Genomic DNA, 20308 nt, shown 5'->3' on the forward strand with positions numbered 1-20308 from the left:
AATTTTCATATTTTCAGTATTAGCTCTTTTTCAAATATGTAAGAGCAGTTATTAAATTTTATTACAGGAGTAGCATTAATTCCTGTAATTCTTGGCAAACAAATTGAATAAAAAAAGAAAGTAAAATTTGAAGAGATCCAGCCTCTAATATATAAATTAGGACTTAGTCAGTATATGAATAAGCAGATGTTGCAGGGGCTTCGAAAATGCGATATTAAATTTGAATCATTCATGAAGGCAAAACTAGACGAGAGGAGCAAGATCCTTTCAGATTTGTATGCTGTTAAGACAATTCAAGCTGAAGATAAGATAAACGATAGGCTTACAAAGGTAGTTTCAAGAGACCTTACTTTTTTTAAAGACCTTACAGAGTTTCTCAGCTTTGTGATGGATTTCAGAAGGCAAAACTACTACTGCACCTTCGTCAGAGTTTTAATTGATTCAGGTAACCAAGGTTAAAAGTTTAGCATTCTTTTGATATAGTATTTAGTAAAATGTTCCCTCAATTTCATGTTCAATTTAAGTGGAGGTTCCTTGAAAGTAATCTGTAACATATTCGAGCCTGAAAAAGAAAGAGAGGACGACATGGGGACAAAGGAACATACTCTCAAACCAATGGTTCTGTCGTTTTTGCATATGCAGATAACTTACAAGAGACACATGATAACTTATTGCAGATTGTCGAGAGCATATATCTGCACGAATGCAAATATTCTCTGGCATTAAAAATGAAACTTATCAATATATAGTTGGGAATTTTGGTAACATATATATTATAATCCAAATTTGTATATATTTTACATTACTTGAACACATATATATGTGTTCAAGTAATGTAAAAAGTAGTACATGCAAGTATATGCATGTACTACTTGATAAAATGTAAATCATGAACCTTATATAAATTATTCTAGGCACATGGAGGAAAACATTCATGTGCCTGGTGTGAAGGTACATCAAGTATTGCTGCTGGAGATCTCAGAACTTTGAGATCTTTAGATGATTGGTATATACTATATTGCGAGGCTGGATCGCCACACAAAAGGATGCAGGACTTCAAGGTGATGTTAATAATATATATCAAAGATAATGCTTTGCCTTAAAAAGTACTGCATATTATCAGACTTTAATAAATACTATTTTTACATCGAATATTGTGAAGCCTTGCTTGATCAAGGAAGAAGACAAATCCATGTTGATGTTAGATGTTATACCTTTGACAGAACTTCACATACTGATGGGCCTTGTAAATTATATGTCATCATTCCTAACCAAATTGTGGCCCGAGTTTGAGATGTGGGTTTCAAGCTTAGGATGTTTAAGAAAAGGATATCTAAGTGAAACTTATGATGGAAATACTTCAAAATGGATGCTAGAACAATTCTATGAGCTGGAAAATCTGTAACCAGCAGAGCTACTACCTCTATTAAAACCCCTGCAAAAGTTCCGCGTCGTAGTTCAAGCAACATTCGGAAACAGTTTGGATCCCAATTACAAAGAAGACATTCACGCAATCACGCAATCTTACGTGGTTCCCAAGAATACTGTAAGGAGGTAGAATATAAAATGTACTTTTTTGCTTTTAATAATATTGTCTGTGCCAGTACATGGGTATTTCATTATAATTTATGTTATACTATAATTTATACTTTTCTGATAAAGATAAAAATAACCTGTAATTAAAGAACCTTGTCAAAGTTTTAATATATTATTAAAGGATATATTTTCATTGATTTTTTAACTAAAATTTTTCAGTCTTGTTATATTTAACAAAAAGTAATAATAAACATTGTATTATCAACCATATTATTGATTTAAATACTAGTTAAAGAAGTTAAACTATTAAAAATCCTTCAAAATTTTATGAAATTTTCGCAATTTTCAAACTGAATTTTCTCAAAAAGGGCCACATATTAGATTTTTTTAAAAGTCAGATCCTCATAATGTATGATATTAGTGACCTAAATCCATTGAAACTTCCGGGGTCATATCATTTTATATCTAAAACCTATATTTGTGAACTGTGATTAAGGTATATTCATATAATCAAATAAAATATCAATTTTATTGAAACTTTAAATTAAATTTTTAAAATTTGTAATAAATTGTAACAAATATTAAAAATTTAAAAACTTGTAATTGTTAATTGCATTTCATTGCTAATTATGTTAGTAATCGAAGAAATAGCTAACAACGCTTTTAAAGCGGCACTAGATCTAAAGGATTTAAATGCTACTCTCATAAAAAGTTACCAGAACGATATTGCTCTTATGATCAACTCTACTTGTTGCACTAGCGGAAGAGAAACGATCTTGTGAATTAAGAGAAAAAGCCCTGAAAGATAAAATTGACTTACTGGTAAAACAAATTAATGAGATGAAAGAAATAAAATCAACAGCCACACCATCATTTGCATCTTTGCTTAAGGACAAATCAGATGAGAGCAAGCAGCAATGGCAGCAGTTAAGTACTTTTATTGTTGCTCAAAATAAAAATATTTGAAGTCGCGAGTTAAATGTCATTGTAGTCGGTTCTAATAAGTCTAGTACTGTAGATGATAAAAAGCTTGTTGAGCATTTTTTTGTAGCAACAGGATTGGAGGATGTTACTGGTATCGCACGTGTTAACCGCCTCAAATCAAGCAAAAGCAAAACAAAATTTGTCAAACTCGAACATTATCTAGGTTTCGTTATCAAATCTTTCATCTCGAGCGAAAATACTCAAAAAATAAGCACACTACAAACAAGAGATATACAAGGGTGTCTAAGTACGTGAAGACAGAACGCCAGAGCAACAAACCGAGTTTAACACCACACGCACCTAACTCAAAAAGCTTAACGACAAACTTGCCGCTGCTAATATTCTCGATAATCCGTTTCGGAATATTATACATTGAAAAACAGGTCGCATCTGTTGCATCGATGTCATCAAATTAGTGTCCAATCAGTGCTACGTATTTTCATCCCCAACCAAAGCTCTATCAGACTACGCTAGCCGCACAGCCGCTCTTAACTCAAAAATCTCCACTGCCAACTAGACGTCCTAGACCAATAACTAAAGCAGAAATAAAACCGATACAACCCGACGCTTCTACAGTTTCACTTAGCCATCTGTGTTACTGGGCAAACAAACCATGTTCACTCAAAAATAAAAAACGCCAAGAGCTCATTGCTAGACTATCAGCTCTACATATATTCAGCCGGCCACACGTCATATCTTTTGTGGAAACTTGGTTCACAGATTTATCAGACATTGCCGTACCTGGCTACCAACCACATCGCAAAGACAGAGACAAAAGGAGCGGTGGAGTTGCAATTTACACAAGAGACGATATCATAGTCAGTGAAGTTAGTTCTACTCAGCTCAACTCAACATAAATTGAGCAAACCTGGCGAAAAATAAAACTTGGTCAAGAATCATTTCTCTATGGCTTCTTATATCGTCCATACGACGAAAATTATCAAATTCTTACTATATGTATCACATTGATCACTACCGCTCAACAGATACTGCCTAATATAAACTGCTCTGCAATACTACTGTATGGCGATTTTAATTTTAGCCATAAATCTTATGAGTCTATCGAAGTTAACGGCGGCATTGCAACTGTTGCTCACGTGAGAGGTGAGCGTCAAGGCAACATCAGGTTTCAGTAGTGCCTTGATGAATGTCACTTAACCAACCTACCGTAGTAGTCAACACGTCGAGCCTACTAGCACACTCGATCTTATTATAACGTAATCTTCATTAAACAAGGCGATTATTTTGGTGACATTCCAATGGGCCAAGCACACTGCTTCATCGAAGGTCAATTTGCAAAGAGCTACTCGTCAGAGATTCCGAAAGCAACCCTAAACGCTTACATGCATATTAAGAAGCAAGCAGAGCGTAAGTAACAACATTACATCGCTTAAAACGGTCAATAGCAACATCACAACCGATACCAGCGATATATGCGCATCGTTAAATAACTATTTTCAATCAACTATTTCAAATCTTTGTTTTAGAGCCCGAAGGTTCAATGCTAGGCTTTGAAAGTCGTACTGAAGCAGTTTGTGTCATCGATCCAGCAAATTTCTCTATCAATATAGTACAAAAATGCATAAACAACCTTGATGAAAGAAAATTAACCGGCTACGATGGCTTACATCCACGGGTCCTTAGTAAATTTCAGCTACCTTAGCCAAGCCTCTTTCGCTTATCTATAAGTGCTCGTTTGCAACTGGTGTAGTTCCTGGCTTGTGGAAAAAATCGAATGTAACACCTATTTTAAAAAAGGGAGTAGGCTAAAAGTATCCAACTACCGGCCAGTCTTGCTCAGTTCTTTACCTTGCAAAATTATGGAAAGTATTTTACAAAAAAGAATAATGGAACACTGCGTTGCTAATGGTCTAATTTCTCCAAACCAGCATCGCTTTATTCGTCGTAAGAGATGCGTATCAAACCTATTAGAAACTCGGGACATCATGACGGAAACAACTCACTGCAGACACACAGTAGACGTCATTTACACAGACTTTGCAAAGGCGTTCGACAAAGTACCACATAAACGCCTTCTTCATAAGCTAAGAGCGTACGGTATTCAAGGCGCTCTCGTTGACTGGATCGATGTCAACGAGTGGTTATAAACGGCATTACTTCTCAATGGAAATCAGTCAATAGTGGAGTGCCTCAAGGCTCGGCCCATTGCTATTCGTATTCTTTGTAAACAACCTGCCGGACAGTATTACTCATCATATGAAACTGTTTGCCGACGACAGCAAAATAATAGGGATAATTAAAAAGGAGTCGGACAACATCACTCTCCAAGATAACGTTGACAGAGCAGTGGAATGATCACATATTTGGCTCTTGCATTTCAACGTTGAGAAATGCAAAGTAATGCATGTTGGGCGCGGATGTAACAAGTCAACGTACAAGTACTCAACGTCTAACGTCGAAGGCACACAGTGGCTCAAAATCCTTAGAAAGTGGCAAAAAAGGAAAAAAAATAAATTCTTTAGTTTTTAAATACAAATAACTTTTAATGATGGCAAGGTCAGATGCATAACAATTTAAAACATTTTTTGAAGCCATTGCAAGGTTATGTACTAATTTGAAGCACTTTATTGATGCTTTTTTTTCTTAACTCCAGTCTTGGATTTGTTGATTTAATTATGGGGGCCACTCTAGGTTTAAAGGCAATGAGTGAGAAAAAACAGTGTGATTCATTAATAATACATCTAAGATAGATACAACAACCAAAAGCTTTTAGGCTTGCATCGGCAAAGGCATGAAACTCAAGTTTAATATTAGTGTTGGATCAGTAAGAGTCAGTTAGAATCCATCAAGACAAATTTTTATTTAATAAACGAAAATCTAGTATGATGTCGTTCATCTAAACTCATCTAAAGCGTGTCCAAACAACAAGTCATCCCAAGAAAATTTTTTAACACACAATCTCTGAATGAAGCACTTACATTTGACGACGACAGGATTAATAAGTCCCATTGGCTCAAAAATACTGGCAATAAATTTCATAACATCTCTTTTTAAAGGAATATTTTTAACGGTTTCAAGAATATCATTAAATGAATATGTCAATTCGTCCAAACCTTTATCTCATGCTTGACCAAGAACTTTGGTTGTATGTCAGATGTTAATGTCAGATCTTGCTGTTCTTATAGTTTCAGAACCCCAAAAAGATGACATAGAATTATGAAAAACAGTTTTATCATTGCAGAATTCAGAAGCAATTTCCAAAATATGAGAGTGAAACACACCACAACTATCTGAAATACCAAAAACATTTTCACTCAATAAAAAAACCAACTTTGGATTTAATAGCAACAGGACCCTCAATACCTCAAATTATCTCATTATCTACAACGGATCATTAGAAATCAGCACCAATAAGGATATCAACACAAACATTTCCTTCAGCAAAATGAAGAAAAGGTTCGTGTCTGCCAACCTCAAATCTTTTAAATGGGTGTAATTCTCAATAGCAAACTTTATGCTTTGACCATTATTGGGAGCACATATATCCTTCACAAAACATGAAATGGGAATGCGAGCACCATTCATATCAAGAACACAGAATTGGACTTTCTCTAGATTTTCAGTAATTTCCAAATGTTTTAAATGATTTCACTGATTTCCAAATGTTTTAATAGATATTTTCTTTTGATCAATAGTTTCTAAATGAAGTCTTTCTCGAATATAGGGTAAAACATAACTCAATTGGGAGCAACTATCAAATAAAATTATCCAATTACGTAATTCAGTGGTACCAGGTTTTATAGTAACTAAAGCAACAGACGTTAGTTGGTTGTCTGGTAGTCGGAGCATTTTTCTTATCACACATGACTGAATGATGTCTCTCTGAACATTCATAACACTTTATGCGAGATCAAATTTGAAAGATACGTAATTGTCCAATGCGTAAACAAATGATGCAACAATTTTCGTTTTTTAAAATTTTCCTCCTCGTATCTAATTGTGTTACAGACATGCATTGTTGGGACAAATGATCCTTGTCACAGAAGACGCACTTAAAACTTTCATTTTTATCAAGATGTTTATTGTAAAAAGTGCTATAGTTTCTTCTATTGTTATATGAGGAGCTTGAATGCAATGTCTCAATAGATAAGGATGTCTCAATAGGTAAGGGTCTTCGATCATAAGCAGAAGCATTCGAAATTGACTTTTCATACGCTTGAAATTTAGGTTTAAAAATTTCTAGAATTGTTTTTATATCCCAAGAGTCACAGCATTGAAATTGTCTTGAGATAATAAGATTTAATTCTTCAGGTAATTTTTGCATGAAAATTGGTACAAGCAAAGGACCATACATAGAAGAGGTTATACCCAAATTCTCTAAGCTACGTATTTGAATTTCTAGATTGCCATAGGTTTTCCGAAGCATTAATGCGTCTCTAATATCATTAATATTATCTAATGAAAATAAAAAGGTCATGTGAGCTGATATGAGTAGTTGTTTATTATTGTACCCCTCTTTAAGTAGATTCATGGCAACATCAAAATTGCTATTAGTTAAAGCAAGACCTTTAATAGTAGAAGATGCCCGTCCTTCAACTAAACTGCGAAGATGCGTTAGCTTTTGGATGCCAGATATATCATTGTTATTGGCAATTGCACATTCAAAGTTCTCATAAAATGACAACCAATTTTCAGGCTGACCATTAAATGGTTTTAGGTTTATTTTTGGTAATTTGACTGAGTATGATTATGACTGACTAGAAGTACTTGTATTTCTATCAGATTTAGAACTATTTACTTTTTCATCGGGGAGATTGGGGAGAGCGATTGTTTATATTGTTAAAATCAACCGAGTTTAAACGGTACAATATGGGTCGCGAAGCGGAAATAGGGTTTTCCTTACTGTTCTGAAAAAAAATTTAATTTTGATATTTTAAATATTTTTTAACCAAAACAAGTTAGCATTGGTTAATAAAAAAGTATTTATGATCCATTTTGTAAATTAAAAACCAAGAATAGAAAAAAAAATGTTTGGATAATTGTTTTAGTGTGTCCGTAAAGATTCATTGATTAGACTATGTTACTATCATTATTATTATATATTACGTTTTTATCACTTCATGTTACTACAGAGGTAGCCAGTTTTTTATTTTTTATAAATTTTCTACGATAAATAGACTTTTTAGAAGTGAAATAATATTCTTGCTACCTCTGTAGTAATATGGTATAATATCAATTCATTGTAGTAGGTTTAATTAAACACCGGTTAATAAGTATTAAAAACAACACTAGATACGGAGCGGTACATTTGTTACTAGTCTTTAAGTTTTAACTTAAAGTTATAACTTAAAGTTATTAACTTAAAGTTATAACTAAAATTCTATGCAAAGCGTGTTTTAATGTTTTAAAATAGTTACTTTTAATCTCAGCAAACTTTTGTTTATTAATTTTCCTCAAAGGCATATTTTCACAAGTAAAAATATATTTACATGTGCTTTTTTTTTTGCAGTCTACGTTTTTATCACTTCATGCTGGTTACACAGTGAGTTTTAACATTTTTGAATGTCTGCCTTTTTATTTAATAAAATTTTTGGAAAAAAAAAAAAGTTGTTTCTAACTAAATAAAAAACATCAAAAATCAACAAAGTAAATATCTCTTGTGAGTATAATATGTTTTATTTATTAAGTTGTTGTTATTATTGTTAAATAAGCTAGGAATAATAAGTTAGTTATATATGTATATATATATAATATATGTATAACAGATATATATATATATATATATATATATATATATATATATATATATATATATATATATATATATATATACATGTATGTGTGTATATATATATATATATATATATGTATGTGTGTATATATATATATGTATGTGTATATATATATATATATATATATATATATATATATATATATATATATATATATATATATATATATATATATATATATATATATATTGCATCGTCAGTATTCAAGGGAAATGCAAAAAATCTAAAATCATTTTGCGATAATTAACAAATAAGTTTTTGTGTACTAGCTGAAATAAAAAATCTTAACAACTCATTAATAATTGATTTATTATATTTGTGTGGTATATCAAACGATAGAGAACTTAAAAAACTAAACACATAGGTTTTTCTACAACGAAATGGCAACGTTAAACTTTAGTTTGCAAAATATTGTTGATCTTTTTTTTTTTAGTTCATTAGTTTAACGTAACGAATATACAAAAAAATGCAAAAAATGTGAATATACAAGAAGATTATAGGCATAGTATATACTATATTATACAAAAAGAAACTAAACACTAATAAATATAACTGCTTAACAATTGCTTGCATTCTCTATACATACTGTTTGGGATTTATTTACCAATGGAGAGTCCTTTTCAATATTTGCAACATGATCATTTATTTGATTTTTTGTTGAAGACTCTCTCTGCTTTCTATAAATGAAAATTTAAAAATACACTTTATTTTACTTTATAATTTGATTTTTTTTTACACTTAATGCATAGCAGATGCTTGGTGAAGATATATGAAAAATTAATCTTCCGGTTTCAAATTAATAATATACTTACATTGTTTGTCGAAATATAAGCAGAGTGATCAATTAATAGAAATTCATTTTCCACAGTTGATTTCAAAATACTATACTATACTACTTGGAGTGAGTACCTATCAGATTTAAAGGGTCGTCATAGCAGCTTTATTTGAATTAGTATTAGTTTCTAACCGATTTGATATTCGTTTGTAGTTTCCTTACATCTAAAGTAAAATATTAGACATATTATTCCCTCTTATTTAAAAAAAAATCTAAACTTAGCTATAAAATTTTGATTCAATTAAAGTAATATAAAACAGTAGCACAACCTTTTAAAACTTAAAATAAGATTAAAAAAAGGAAAATTATAGTAATGAATACCCTAAATGAAATGTTTCACTCCATCACTGGTAATAATATGAAAATATTTTTCTGTGTATGTATCTCATCATTAATTATCTTTGCATTTTACAGCAGTTACATCATTATTTGAATATTTCTATTATTTGGATACAAATTTGTATTGTCAAAATTCAAAAAAATTAAAATTTGAACACATTTTAATGGTATCGAGCTAAGTATTTATGGTTAACCTGAAAAGAACTGTATGTAAACACTGCTATAATATATTTATTCAGAAATACAATACTTACTGTTAAACATTTATTCAATAAGCATGGTAAAATCTAGAAGTTAATCATTTTTATATTTATTTTTCTAAAATAGAAAGATTAATTTATCATAATAAAACATTCTATAACGTAACAAAAACTGTTTTATAATTTATAGGACATGGTTTGACAGCAATAAAAAATCAAATCAAATCTTTTACCTTTTTTAATTAACCATTTATTAAGACTTTTATCAGCAATTCAAAGTTTTAAATAATTGTGCGCTGTTTATTTTCAAATATTTTGTGAAAACTTATCGAATGTCTTTTAAAAGACAACTCAAAGCTTCAAACTTAGGTAATTACCTTCTAACTAAGCTTTTTTCCTATCTTCTAACGGTAAGCGAAAGATACTATGACTCAAAATGAGGTTTTGATTTTTAAAAAAAACAAAGATCAGATATATTACTGACTTGAGGAGAAATGTAGGAGAGCGCTGCTACATCGATTGATCTATACCTGTCCCAACCCAAACCCTCAGTCGACGTAGCAGCATTACCTTGCATGTTATCCATAAATTAGTCAATGTAGCAGCACTTTCCTACATCTCTCCCCAAATCAGTAATATATATGGTCTTCTTTTTTTTTTTTTAAAATCAAAACCTCATTTTGAGTCATTTTGAGTATCTTTTGCTTACCTCTTACTTTTTAACTTACCGCTTACTCTTCTCACACGCCATCTTTAAGAAGAAAATAAAGAAAAAATTAAGGTAGATTTTTTTATAGTTAGCAGAACTACCTTAATATTTCTCTGTTTTTTTACGTTGTCCGTTTGTTAGCTCAACTTTAGAATGTTAGGTTAATACTTCTGTTTTTTTAACGTTGCGTCAACGTTATTTCAACGTAAGAACATTACGTTAAAAAAATTACGTTAACTCAACGTTGGATAAACGTTAAGTAACGTAAAATGCAATTTTAAGATAAATACAACGTTAGTACAACGTTGTGTGTCTGCTGGGAAATAGAAAGAGTTAAAAGTTTGTATGTCGTCTTCCTAATGAAAAAGATTTACTACTTAAATTTACAACAAGAAAACACGGTGAAGGTGAAACGATTTCTGTATGGGGATATTTTTCTGCAAAAGGAATAAGTTTATTGAAGTTATACAAAGGTCGTTTGAATGCTACTTTTTATTAAGAAGTTGTTGTTGAATTACCTGAATTACCTGACTTACCGGACACTTTTTTTGATTCTGAAGCAGAAGGTTGTTATCTTATGCAAGATAACGCACAATGTCACAAAGTAAAATGACTCTAGAATGGTTTGCAACGAATAACATTTGGCTCCTAGAATGGCCAGCCACTTCACTAAATGCAAATCCGCTAGAAAATCATTGGTCATTTATTGGTCAAAAACATGAAAATCACTACACAAGTGACCTAAAGGATGCAATTCAATACATTTGGGACAACACTTTAATTATTCTTTGCATTAAGTTGGTAAATTCTGTTCCAGATTGTATTTCTCATTTAGAGCTAAAATATCCAATATTTCTTCATATTACATCAAAATCTAATATTTTTTTTTTTTTTTAAAATCTGAAATTGGTACTATTTGCTATAATTTTGATCAGCTTATTTTTTTCTATCATTTTTAAGAGAACTTTGAAACAAATATCAATGTTCTAATAAATTTTATTCTAATTTTTAATTAATCTAATTTAATTACATCCCTCATTTAATCTATCCTGTTTTATTCGATTTTTTTTTACTAAAACAATTTTGGGTGATAAAAAATATATTTCTCCTTTTTGTCCAAGCCGTTTGTATTTATTTTGAAATGTTTTACGGTATATATATAAATATATATATATATATATATATATATATATATATATATATATATATATATATATATATATATATATATATATATATATATATATATATATATATATATAGTATATATATAGTATATATATAATTATTTGTATTTAGGTTTGTATTAAAGGTTTTAGTTTTGTTTTTCAAGACCACAAAATATTATTCCGAGAGGCTTTTATTACATTTTAAGTAAACAAAGTCTTATGAAGATAGTTTTGGTTTATAAAGTAATGAAGGGGTTAAACAACAATGGTCAGTTTAATCTTAACATTAATTTTACTTATGTTTCTGGTTCTGACATAAGTCATATAAGCTTTTTAAAGAGTTTTTTTTTTAATGCTACTTTTATAAAACTTTCAGTGGTGTAGGTTATGTTTTGCCGATCAAAAGTGTGGGTTGTGTTATAGTTAGTGACCAATTTTCTAAATAAAAAAAAATCAAATTAGTTAAATATGATGTTATATATGTATTTATCATGATTATACATTTATCATAATCATACATGTTGTGCTTCGTAAAAATTTATAAACATTTCGAGAAAAAAATATACTAAAGTAGGTCAAACTTAAACAAAAAACTTTTGCTGACATGAAATTTAATTAATAACGGGTGATGCAGATGTTATCGGACAAATCCTAATTTCATTATTTGAGCATAATAATTAGTTTTTGTGGTTTTATGCGTAGGCATAAACGTTCTATAAAATATAAACTTTATTATTTGTAACACAATTATTTAAAATGAGGTTAAATGCAGCTAAACGACAATCTTTTCGAAAGCGACTAAAAATGTTTTTTGTAAATAAATCTAATATAAAAAAAAAAAAAATCGTAATTTATTTGAAAAGGAAGGATTTGCTCGAAGTACAATATATGATAACCTAAAAAGACTTGAAACTGCTCAATCGTTTTCTGATAGAAAGCACCCTGGTTGTCCGACATCCTGGACTAGAGAAAAGAAAGCCGAATTAACGAGACTTGTCAGCAATCGAAAAGGGGTCAGTCAGAGAAAAATAGGTATTAAATTCGGTGTAAATCAATCGACAATTGGTCGTCAGTTAAAAAAAAAGAATATTAAATATATAGAAAACGTGAAAAGACTCCAAAATGCACTATAGAACAACAAATAAAGGCAAAGAAAAGAAGCAGGAAATTAGTTAACCAACTCTATAACACAATAACCAACTCTATAACACAAAATCGCTTCTAGTCATCGATGACGAAAAATACTTTTGTTTTGCAGGGGACAACATGCCTGGAAATTCTGGATACTACACAAACAACAAAAAGACATGCCCAGAAAGTGTTCGTTTTATAGGAAAAGAGAAATTTTCAAAAAATTATTAATGTGGATAGCCATATCTGACCGTGGTATGTCCGAGCCATTGTTTCGCACTTCCAAGGCTGTAGCGATCAATTCATCAATCTATATTATTGAATGTTTAGAAAAACGACTTCTTCCATTTATTCACAAATATCATGGAGACTTTAACTATTTATTTTGGCCAGATTTAGCAAGTTCTCATTATTCTAAAGATTCTCTAAATTGGATGGACCAATATGTCTATTACGTTGATAAAGAATCCAATCCCCCAAATGTGCCTCAAACACGACCAATTGAAAATTTTTGAGGACATTTGGCACAGAAAGTTTACGAGGGAGATAGGCAAGCTTCAACAGAGCAAGTTTTGATTGATCGCATTAAACCAAAACTACAAGAAATTGATTTAAACTTTTTACAGTCGCATATGAAAGGCGTCAGAGCAAAATTGAGATCAATTGAGATGGTGGTGTTTTTTCATATAAAAAATCATATATTTTTATTAAAAGATAAATGCTTTATTTAAAAAAAATATAATAGTAGTTTGTTTTTTTATTTATAAATAAGTTATTGACGTTTTTATTTTGTCTGATAACTTCCGCATCACCTGTTATTCAACATTTTCAATATTTATCAAGTTATTTAAATACTTCTAGCCTCGGAAAGGAATTTGTTTTCCCTGCATGTAAGTAACACACATGAAGGTTTGACGGCAGTCATACAATCATTATCTCCTGTAATAAATATGCCTAATTTTATATAAAGATCTGACACTTTTTAACATTTTCGGAATCCTTAATGAGTATCCTCTCAGACGCTATGTAGTACTATGTAATGCTAAAAAAGCGTGCCTCATGTGACAAAAAGAATCTAACTTTTTACTGTTCCAAAGCTCACTTTTCTAATCCCTTATAAAGTTATCATGATTTACATAAAAAATTGATTTGGCTAATAATAAATTTCATCCAAAAACTTCTATCGTTTAAAAATTATACTCATTTAAATTTTTAAGGAAAATTGTTTTTTTTTTAAATATATTTCGCTGTTCATACAATTAAAAAATGAAAAATACAAAGAAACGTTTTCATAAAATAAAAATAAAAAACGATTTATATAAAAAAACAGGGACTCAAAGAAGATATAGATGATTGAAGTCATCACAATCTTTTCGTAGAACTCCTTATTAGAGCTTTTGCCAAGTGTAAAGTAAAATAAAATTATTAAAAAATTGTTATAAAACTCCGTTAAAATATGAAAAAATAAGAATATCCGTTAGATTTATATCACTCTCTCTTTTATATATATATATATATATCATCTCCGCTATATTATATATCATCTCCGCTATATTATATATCATCTCTGCTATAATATATATGTAGAGTAAAAGACAATTAAATAGATTAAACTCCTATAATATAAATTAAGTTGTATTAAAAATAAAACATAGTATAAAAAATTAAATTTAACAAAAAGGTCCTTCAAAAAGGTTTGTATATCAAATTTCAAAGCTTTTATTTGATTTTAAATTTTTTCTTTTTATATGAAACTTAAATGAACTTCCTGAATTCACCATATTTAAATGGTTATTTTTAAAGCTGTTCCATATCTTAGGTCCTCCATATGCTGTATTCTTTATATTTTGTTAATTTACTAGGCAGTGTATATGTGAGCCTCTCATTAAACCTTAGAGAATTGTTATTGTTTTGATTTATTTTAATTTTTGTTTCAAAGTTGTTTGGTGTAAGTTGTGGTCAAAGTTATTTAAACTTTTGATGGGTGTAGATTTCAAACGACAAAAGATATTTTGATGAAATTTTAAACTATTCAATGTCTTTTAGCTTAGTTTTAAAAAAGTTAAGAAATCTTTATTTCTCATGTAGCTATAAAATATTAAATAATTAAATGACGTGTATAAACTTTACTGTTACCGTCGTTACTTTACTGTTACCGTCGTTACGTTTGATCCTTTGCCACTTACTTTTATTTATTTGGCTTTTAATAATGATTTTTTGTTTTTTTCACGAGATTTGTCTTTGCAAAAGTTTTTGACACCGACTATGAAGCGCCATAACGAAATGCAGACATTCTACTACAAGGAAACTCATTGAAATTCGGGGTGTTTTTTAAAAAATATACAGAACATCCGTTTTTCTACAATAAAATAAAAAGAGATAAAATAAAACAAAAAAAAACGTTTAAATCACCATATAATAAAAATAAGTAATTTTTTACAGATTAAAAACAAAAAAATATTTTCACAACCTTAATTTCAATTTTTTGTACTTTTAATTTAAAATAAAAAAATTGTCTTATATCGACTAAAATTTACTGAGCAACAAAATTTTAAAAAGAAAAAAAAATATCTTTGATTTTGTTAAGTAAAACTACTTAAAGTGTACCGCCCACCAAATTGAAGTATTTTAAGGTTTGTCACACAATATTTTTTTTTACGTTTGCGTAAAAAAAAAATTCACTAATAAACAAATAAATAAATAGCACATTCGTGTATTATATAAAATTTTTGAAAATCACTGTAAACACCATTTTTATTAGCATTATGTTAAAATCCAATAGGACAGCTATTTATCCAAAATTCTTATTCATTCATTATTTCAATAAGTTTTGGTAGATAGTGTTCGCGCCAAATTTTTCCAGATTCGATTCCTTGGTTTACTGCATCATTTTGAAAACCACTCTTGTATGCATTTTCTATTATTTCTACGAGGGCATTCGGCGAAACTTTGACTATAAGTAAAGCGCGAACACATTCAGTCAAAGGATCAGGTCTACCAATTATTCTGTTTCCAGAAAGTAATGTATTATCGCAGTTTAATCCGCATACCTTTATTTTCTTTTCAAGCATATATTTTATTGGATGATCTGCATATCCAGTACATCGATCAGGGTTACCACAGTTTTCTGTTAAACATACCTCAACACCTATATTTTTTATAAGTACATCATTAATTAAGTTTTCTGGAGAATTTTTTAAGTCTAAACCATGACCTATTCTATTTACACCAATATCTACTGCAAGACGAAGGTTATCTTGTACTGTTGGATAATCCAGAGAACTCCACTCACCGGCATGAACAGTTATAAAACAACCTTGATTTTTTGCTTCTCTCAAAACTCCTTCAAACAACATTAATGGATAGCTGCCTTCGTCTCCAGCAATGTCAAACCCAAGAGCGTTTGTCTCAAGAACAAGTTTTAATATATTTTCAGCATCTTCAACCGAATGAGAACGCAAAGCGCACAATATTAATCCTCCATTCAAATGAACGCCAATCTTAGAAAGATCTTCTTTAGCAGATTCAAATCCATCCAGAGTACTTGCAACTATTTCTTTATCAGACAAACCGCATAAGTTATGTAGTTTTGGAGCAAAACGAATTTCTATGTAGTTTACCCCATATTCTCGATGTTGTCTCATAACAAGATCGTATACAGCTTCCTTCAAATCTAATTTTGTCTGAAGGAATTGGTTGCAAAAGTCAAACATTTTCCAGTTTCCATTTCCCGATACAATATCTCCTTGTATGTGTTGCACCTCTTTTAACGACCAGAGGTAATCGCTAATTTCGTTTTCGGATAAATTTTCAATATTTAAAGGAAACAGCAAAGCAAATCTTTCTGGTTCTTGTACTTTCATTCTTTTAGCAGAAGACTTTATAAAATCGAATGAAAGTGATCCATCTAAATGTATGTGTATCTGAGGCTTTGGAGCAGTTTTTAAAAGATTTCGAATTACAAGTTCCTTTTCTTCTGCAAAGGTTGCCATGGTTAAATTTAATTCAAAAGTTTTAAAATTAATAAATTTAAAATATTTAACCTGCAAACTGTTAAGCTTAAAAAATTCTATGACATCTGACCAAAATCAGCAATGTAAGTGTTTTCTTTTCTAACCTTCTTATCACGCTTCTCTATGGTCTTATTAAAAATCATTAAAAGAATAGCATATATAATCAATCGGAAACAACAAACAAAAGAAGATTGCCTAATATAAAATATAGAGATTATTTAATGTAAAAACTTATTATCTTCGATGGTTATAATAAAAATGTAGTATTATTAAATGTAATTGAATTAATTCAAATAATTGTTCAAAATCTTGTTCCTGATAATTTAAAAAACATTGTTTTCTGTTGATGTTATTGTTTTTGTCATGTTTTTTTGCTTTTGTTTTGTAGTCGTTGTTGCTTTTGCTGTTGTTGTTGTTGCTGTTATTGTTGCTGTTATTGTTGCTGCTGTTCCTGTTACTGCTGCTGCTGTTGTTGCTGTTGTTGTTGTTGTTGTTGTTGTTGTTGTTGTTGTTGTTGTTGTTATGTTATTGTTGTTACTGTAAAAATAAAGTATAATTATTTTATAAATTTCATTTTTGAACTTTTTTGAAGTTTTTGGTTCAGAAGCACAAGTTAAAGAAATATGCATATCGATCATTTGCAGTATCTTAACCACTTTTATTTATTACCTTTGTTTATTTTAAACCCACTTTTCATTTTTTTATACCCGATCATAAAACAAGTAGCTAGTAAAAATGAGTAGTTATGTCACTTATAGCAGAGCTTCACTGGTAATACAATAAGCAAATAAAATTAGTTAATCTTGTGCATACAATGTGAGAAAACAAATGTCGTTAATTATATAAATCACATACTGTTTTAATGATTAAAATCTGAAATGCAGTTTGACTTTTTTTTTTTATAATTTTTTTTTGTTGCATATTTTGATCCCAACTCTCATTGCAGCTTATATCAGCATATGAGTTTCATGAATTAGGCTGACACGTTTTTTATTATAATAAATCAAAGGTTTATTTACTTTTATATTAAGTAAGAACGTACTAGATATGCCTAGGTAATAGGTAAACATTAACATTTTAAATAAACAGTTTATTTATTTGCAAATATTTTGATAATAGATGTAATTTCTTCTTATCTTATTCGGTTTAATTTTATTTTTGAAGCGTATTTAATTGAGCTGTTGCTATTTGGGTTACAACATGAAACTTGATTTTAATAAACTTGTTGGAAGCTGAATCCAGACATGAAAATGAAAAATTGTGATTACTTTTTCATTTTAGATTCCGTCTAAAAACCTAAAACTTCCGAAAAGTATGCGAAAAGAGTGAGAAACATTCAATATCGGTAAACAAGTAAAAAAAATCAAATTTCTTAAAGTATCACCGGTTCTTCAGTCGTTTTCTTTTGAGCTTTTTTAATATTTGTTAACTTTATAATCGCTCTTGCATTGTGTTACTTGGGCTTCGCTTATCTGTCATATGATCTTAATAGCTTATATATTTTGTTTTGCCTAGATTAATATAAAAATATAGTTTTATACTGAGATTAAATATGCAGCAGTTAAAGTAAAAACATATATATATATATATCTATATATATATATATATATATATATATATATATATATATATATATATATATATATATATATATATATATATATATATATATATATATATATATATATATATATATATACATATATACAGTCTTGCATAGTAGCATAGTTGTCGAAAAAGTTTCTTCCATAAACTGTAGTTTTAAAGATACCGCTTATAAACCAGACCAGAAAAGGTTAGAAGCTTGAATAAAATTTATTTTTTAAAATAATGGATTGCTTGTCCAAACCAAACCCTTGTAGCAGCAGGCTATAAATTAGTCGATGTAGCAACACTCCGCACTTGTTTTAAAAATATATTTAAAAAAAAACACTATAAATTAATAAAATATTCTAGTCATCATTATTGGGATATTTTTAAAGCTACTTCAACATTATTATTACTGTTTTAACTTAAAGACGACATTAAATATTAGCTTAATTGTTGAAGTCGTTCAAATGTATATATATATATATATATATATATATATATATATATATATATATATATATATATATATATATATATATATATATATATATATATATATATATATATGTGTGTGTATATATATATATGTGTATATATATATATATATATATATATATATATATATATATATATATATATATATATATATATATATATATATATATATATATATATATATATATATATATATATATATATATATATATATATATATATAAACAATATATAAAAACAAACATCTTTATATTTTAAATTTATAAATTTTTAAAATTCACTATTTTGTTTGTTAATAATTTTTTTATTGGATTAATTTATTGATTGTTTACCTTATTTTTAATTTTTTGTAACAAATTTATTTTTCCGTTATTATTATTCGTATTATCCTCAATTATTGTGAATTTTTAAAAATGTAGCCACAAAACGTGTTAAGAATAAAAAATATTGTACGTTTATTCTATTGAAAGGAAAAAATGAGTATAAATTTGTACAAATTGTACAACTGATATCTATTGTAGAGATACAATAGATGATGTAATCATAAAAAACTGATAATTTTGTGGTTATAAAAATTAAACTTGTTTTTATGATATTATATATTATATCAATCTTACTCTTAGAAGAACTTTATTTAATATTAAATAGAACTTTATTTTTTCGTTTTTTTTTTAAAATTTTAGTAAACAGAATAAATCTTTTTGTTAAAAATAAACTTTTTTTTTCTTTTTTATTTCATTTTTTTTTTAATACTTATTTTTATTGTTTAGAAAATAGATTAATTATTACAAAGATAATTATTACAAAGATAATTATTACAAAGATAATTATTACTAAGAAAAAAGAACTTTTCCAATAATTATTTTATTTTTTTCAACGATTTATTTTGACAATTAAAACATAATAAAATATTTATCACCAGTCAAAATGTCAGATTCTACGAAAAAGTTATAGTTTAGTAAAATATTGATTAAATTATTACATTACTATTAATCTCCAAGACCTTGTTTGTTTGTTTTTTAAACAAGTTTAAAAAAAAAATTGACGTTGTACATCAAATACTTTTTAGTTAATTTATGAATTTTTTGTGATTATCTAGTTTCTATTTTTACCAAAGATAGTTTCTTGCGACATTTTACAAAATCCTCTATCTAAAAATTTTAACTGTAACAAAATTTCTTTAAAATAATTTATGAAACCTAAATCGAATTAACTAATCTATATTGAATTGACAAGTGTTACAAAAATCTAATCCGTTTGACATTACAGTTTTTAGAAAAGAGCGAAAAAAAGGTTACTTTAAGTTATTTTATACTTTGTAAAAAATCTGTTTCCAACAACAAAATATCATTAAAATTTTCAAGCCCAGTAGTCATCCCAGCAAACATGTCAGCGTTGAATCAACGTTGAAAACCGGTCGCAGCGTAGAAAAAGCGTTACAGTCACAAAAACAACGCGCTTTCAACGTTGAATCAATGTTTGTTATTGTATACTAAATCGCGGTAAATTTAAACGTTGAATAAGCGTTGAAATTGTAACGTAATTTAGCTTCTC

The 20308-nt window shown here is 28.6% G+C and overlaps 2 protein-coding genes and 1 long non-coding RNA gene across 4 annotated transcripts in view; all 3 read right to left on the minus strand.

Moving 5' to 3' along the window:
* Positions 1–5631: 5631 nt before the first annotated feature.
* Positions 5632–7944, minus strand: LOC136088234 (uncharacterized). The gene is made up of 3 exons (XM_065811918.1): positions 7899–7944; positions 6541–7218; positions 5632–5771 (listed from the first exon to the last, which is right to left on the minus strand). Exons 1-3 carry the CDS (start codon positions 7942–7944, stop codon positions 5632–5634), a joined length of 864 nt encoding a protein of 287 aa, XP_065667990.1.
* Positions 7945–8767: 823 nt separating this feature from the next.
* LOC136087849 (uncharacterized) lies at positions 8768–9837 on the minus strand. The gene is made up of 3 exons (XR_010642118.1): positions 9702–9837; positions 9086–9272; positions 8768–8950 (listed from the first exon to the last, which is right to left on the minus strand). It is a non-coding gene; the product is annotated as an uncharacterized LOC136087849 (long non-coding RNA).
* Positions 9838–14965: 5128 nt separating this feature from the next.
* LOC136088868 (adenosine deaminase-like) overlaps positions 14966–20308 on the minus strand; it is a 13906-nt gene continuing 8563 nt past the window's right edge. The window contains exons 1-2 of one of the 2 annotated variants that reach the window (XM_065813868.1): positions 15127–16819; positions 14966–15015 (exon numbers count right to left, since the gene is read on the minus strand). In XM_065813868.1, coding sequence (XP_065669940.1) covers positions 15461–16648 — 1188 coding nt within the window. In that variant the 5' untranslated portion in view covers positions 16649–16819 and the 3' untranslated portion in view covers positions 14966–15015; positions 15127–15460. Of the gene's footprint in view, positions 15016–15126; positions 16820–20308 lie in introns of those variants that run through there. The other variant, XR_010642571.1, reaches the window with a different exon arrangement.

The sequence above is a fragment of the Hydra vulgaris genome, chromosome 12 (assembly GCF_038396675.1).
Source record: "Hydra vulgaris chromosome 12, alternate assembly HydraT2T_AEP".
Taxonomy (NCBI): domain Eukaryota; kingdom Metazoa; phylum Cnidaria; class Hydrozoa; order Anthoathecata; family Hydridae; genus Hydra; species Hydra vulgaris.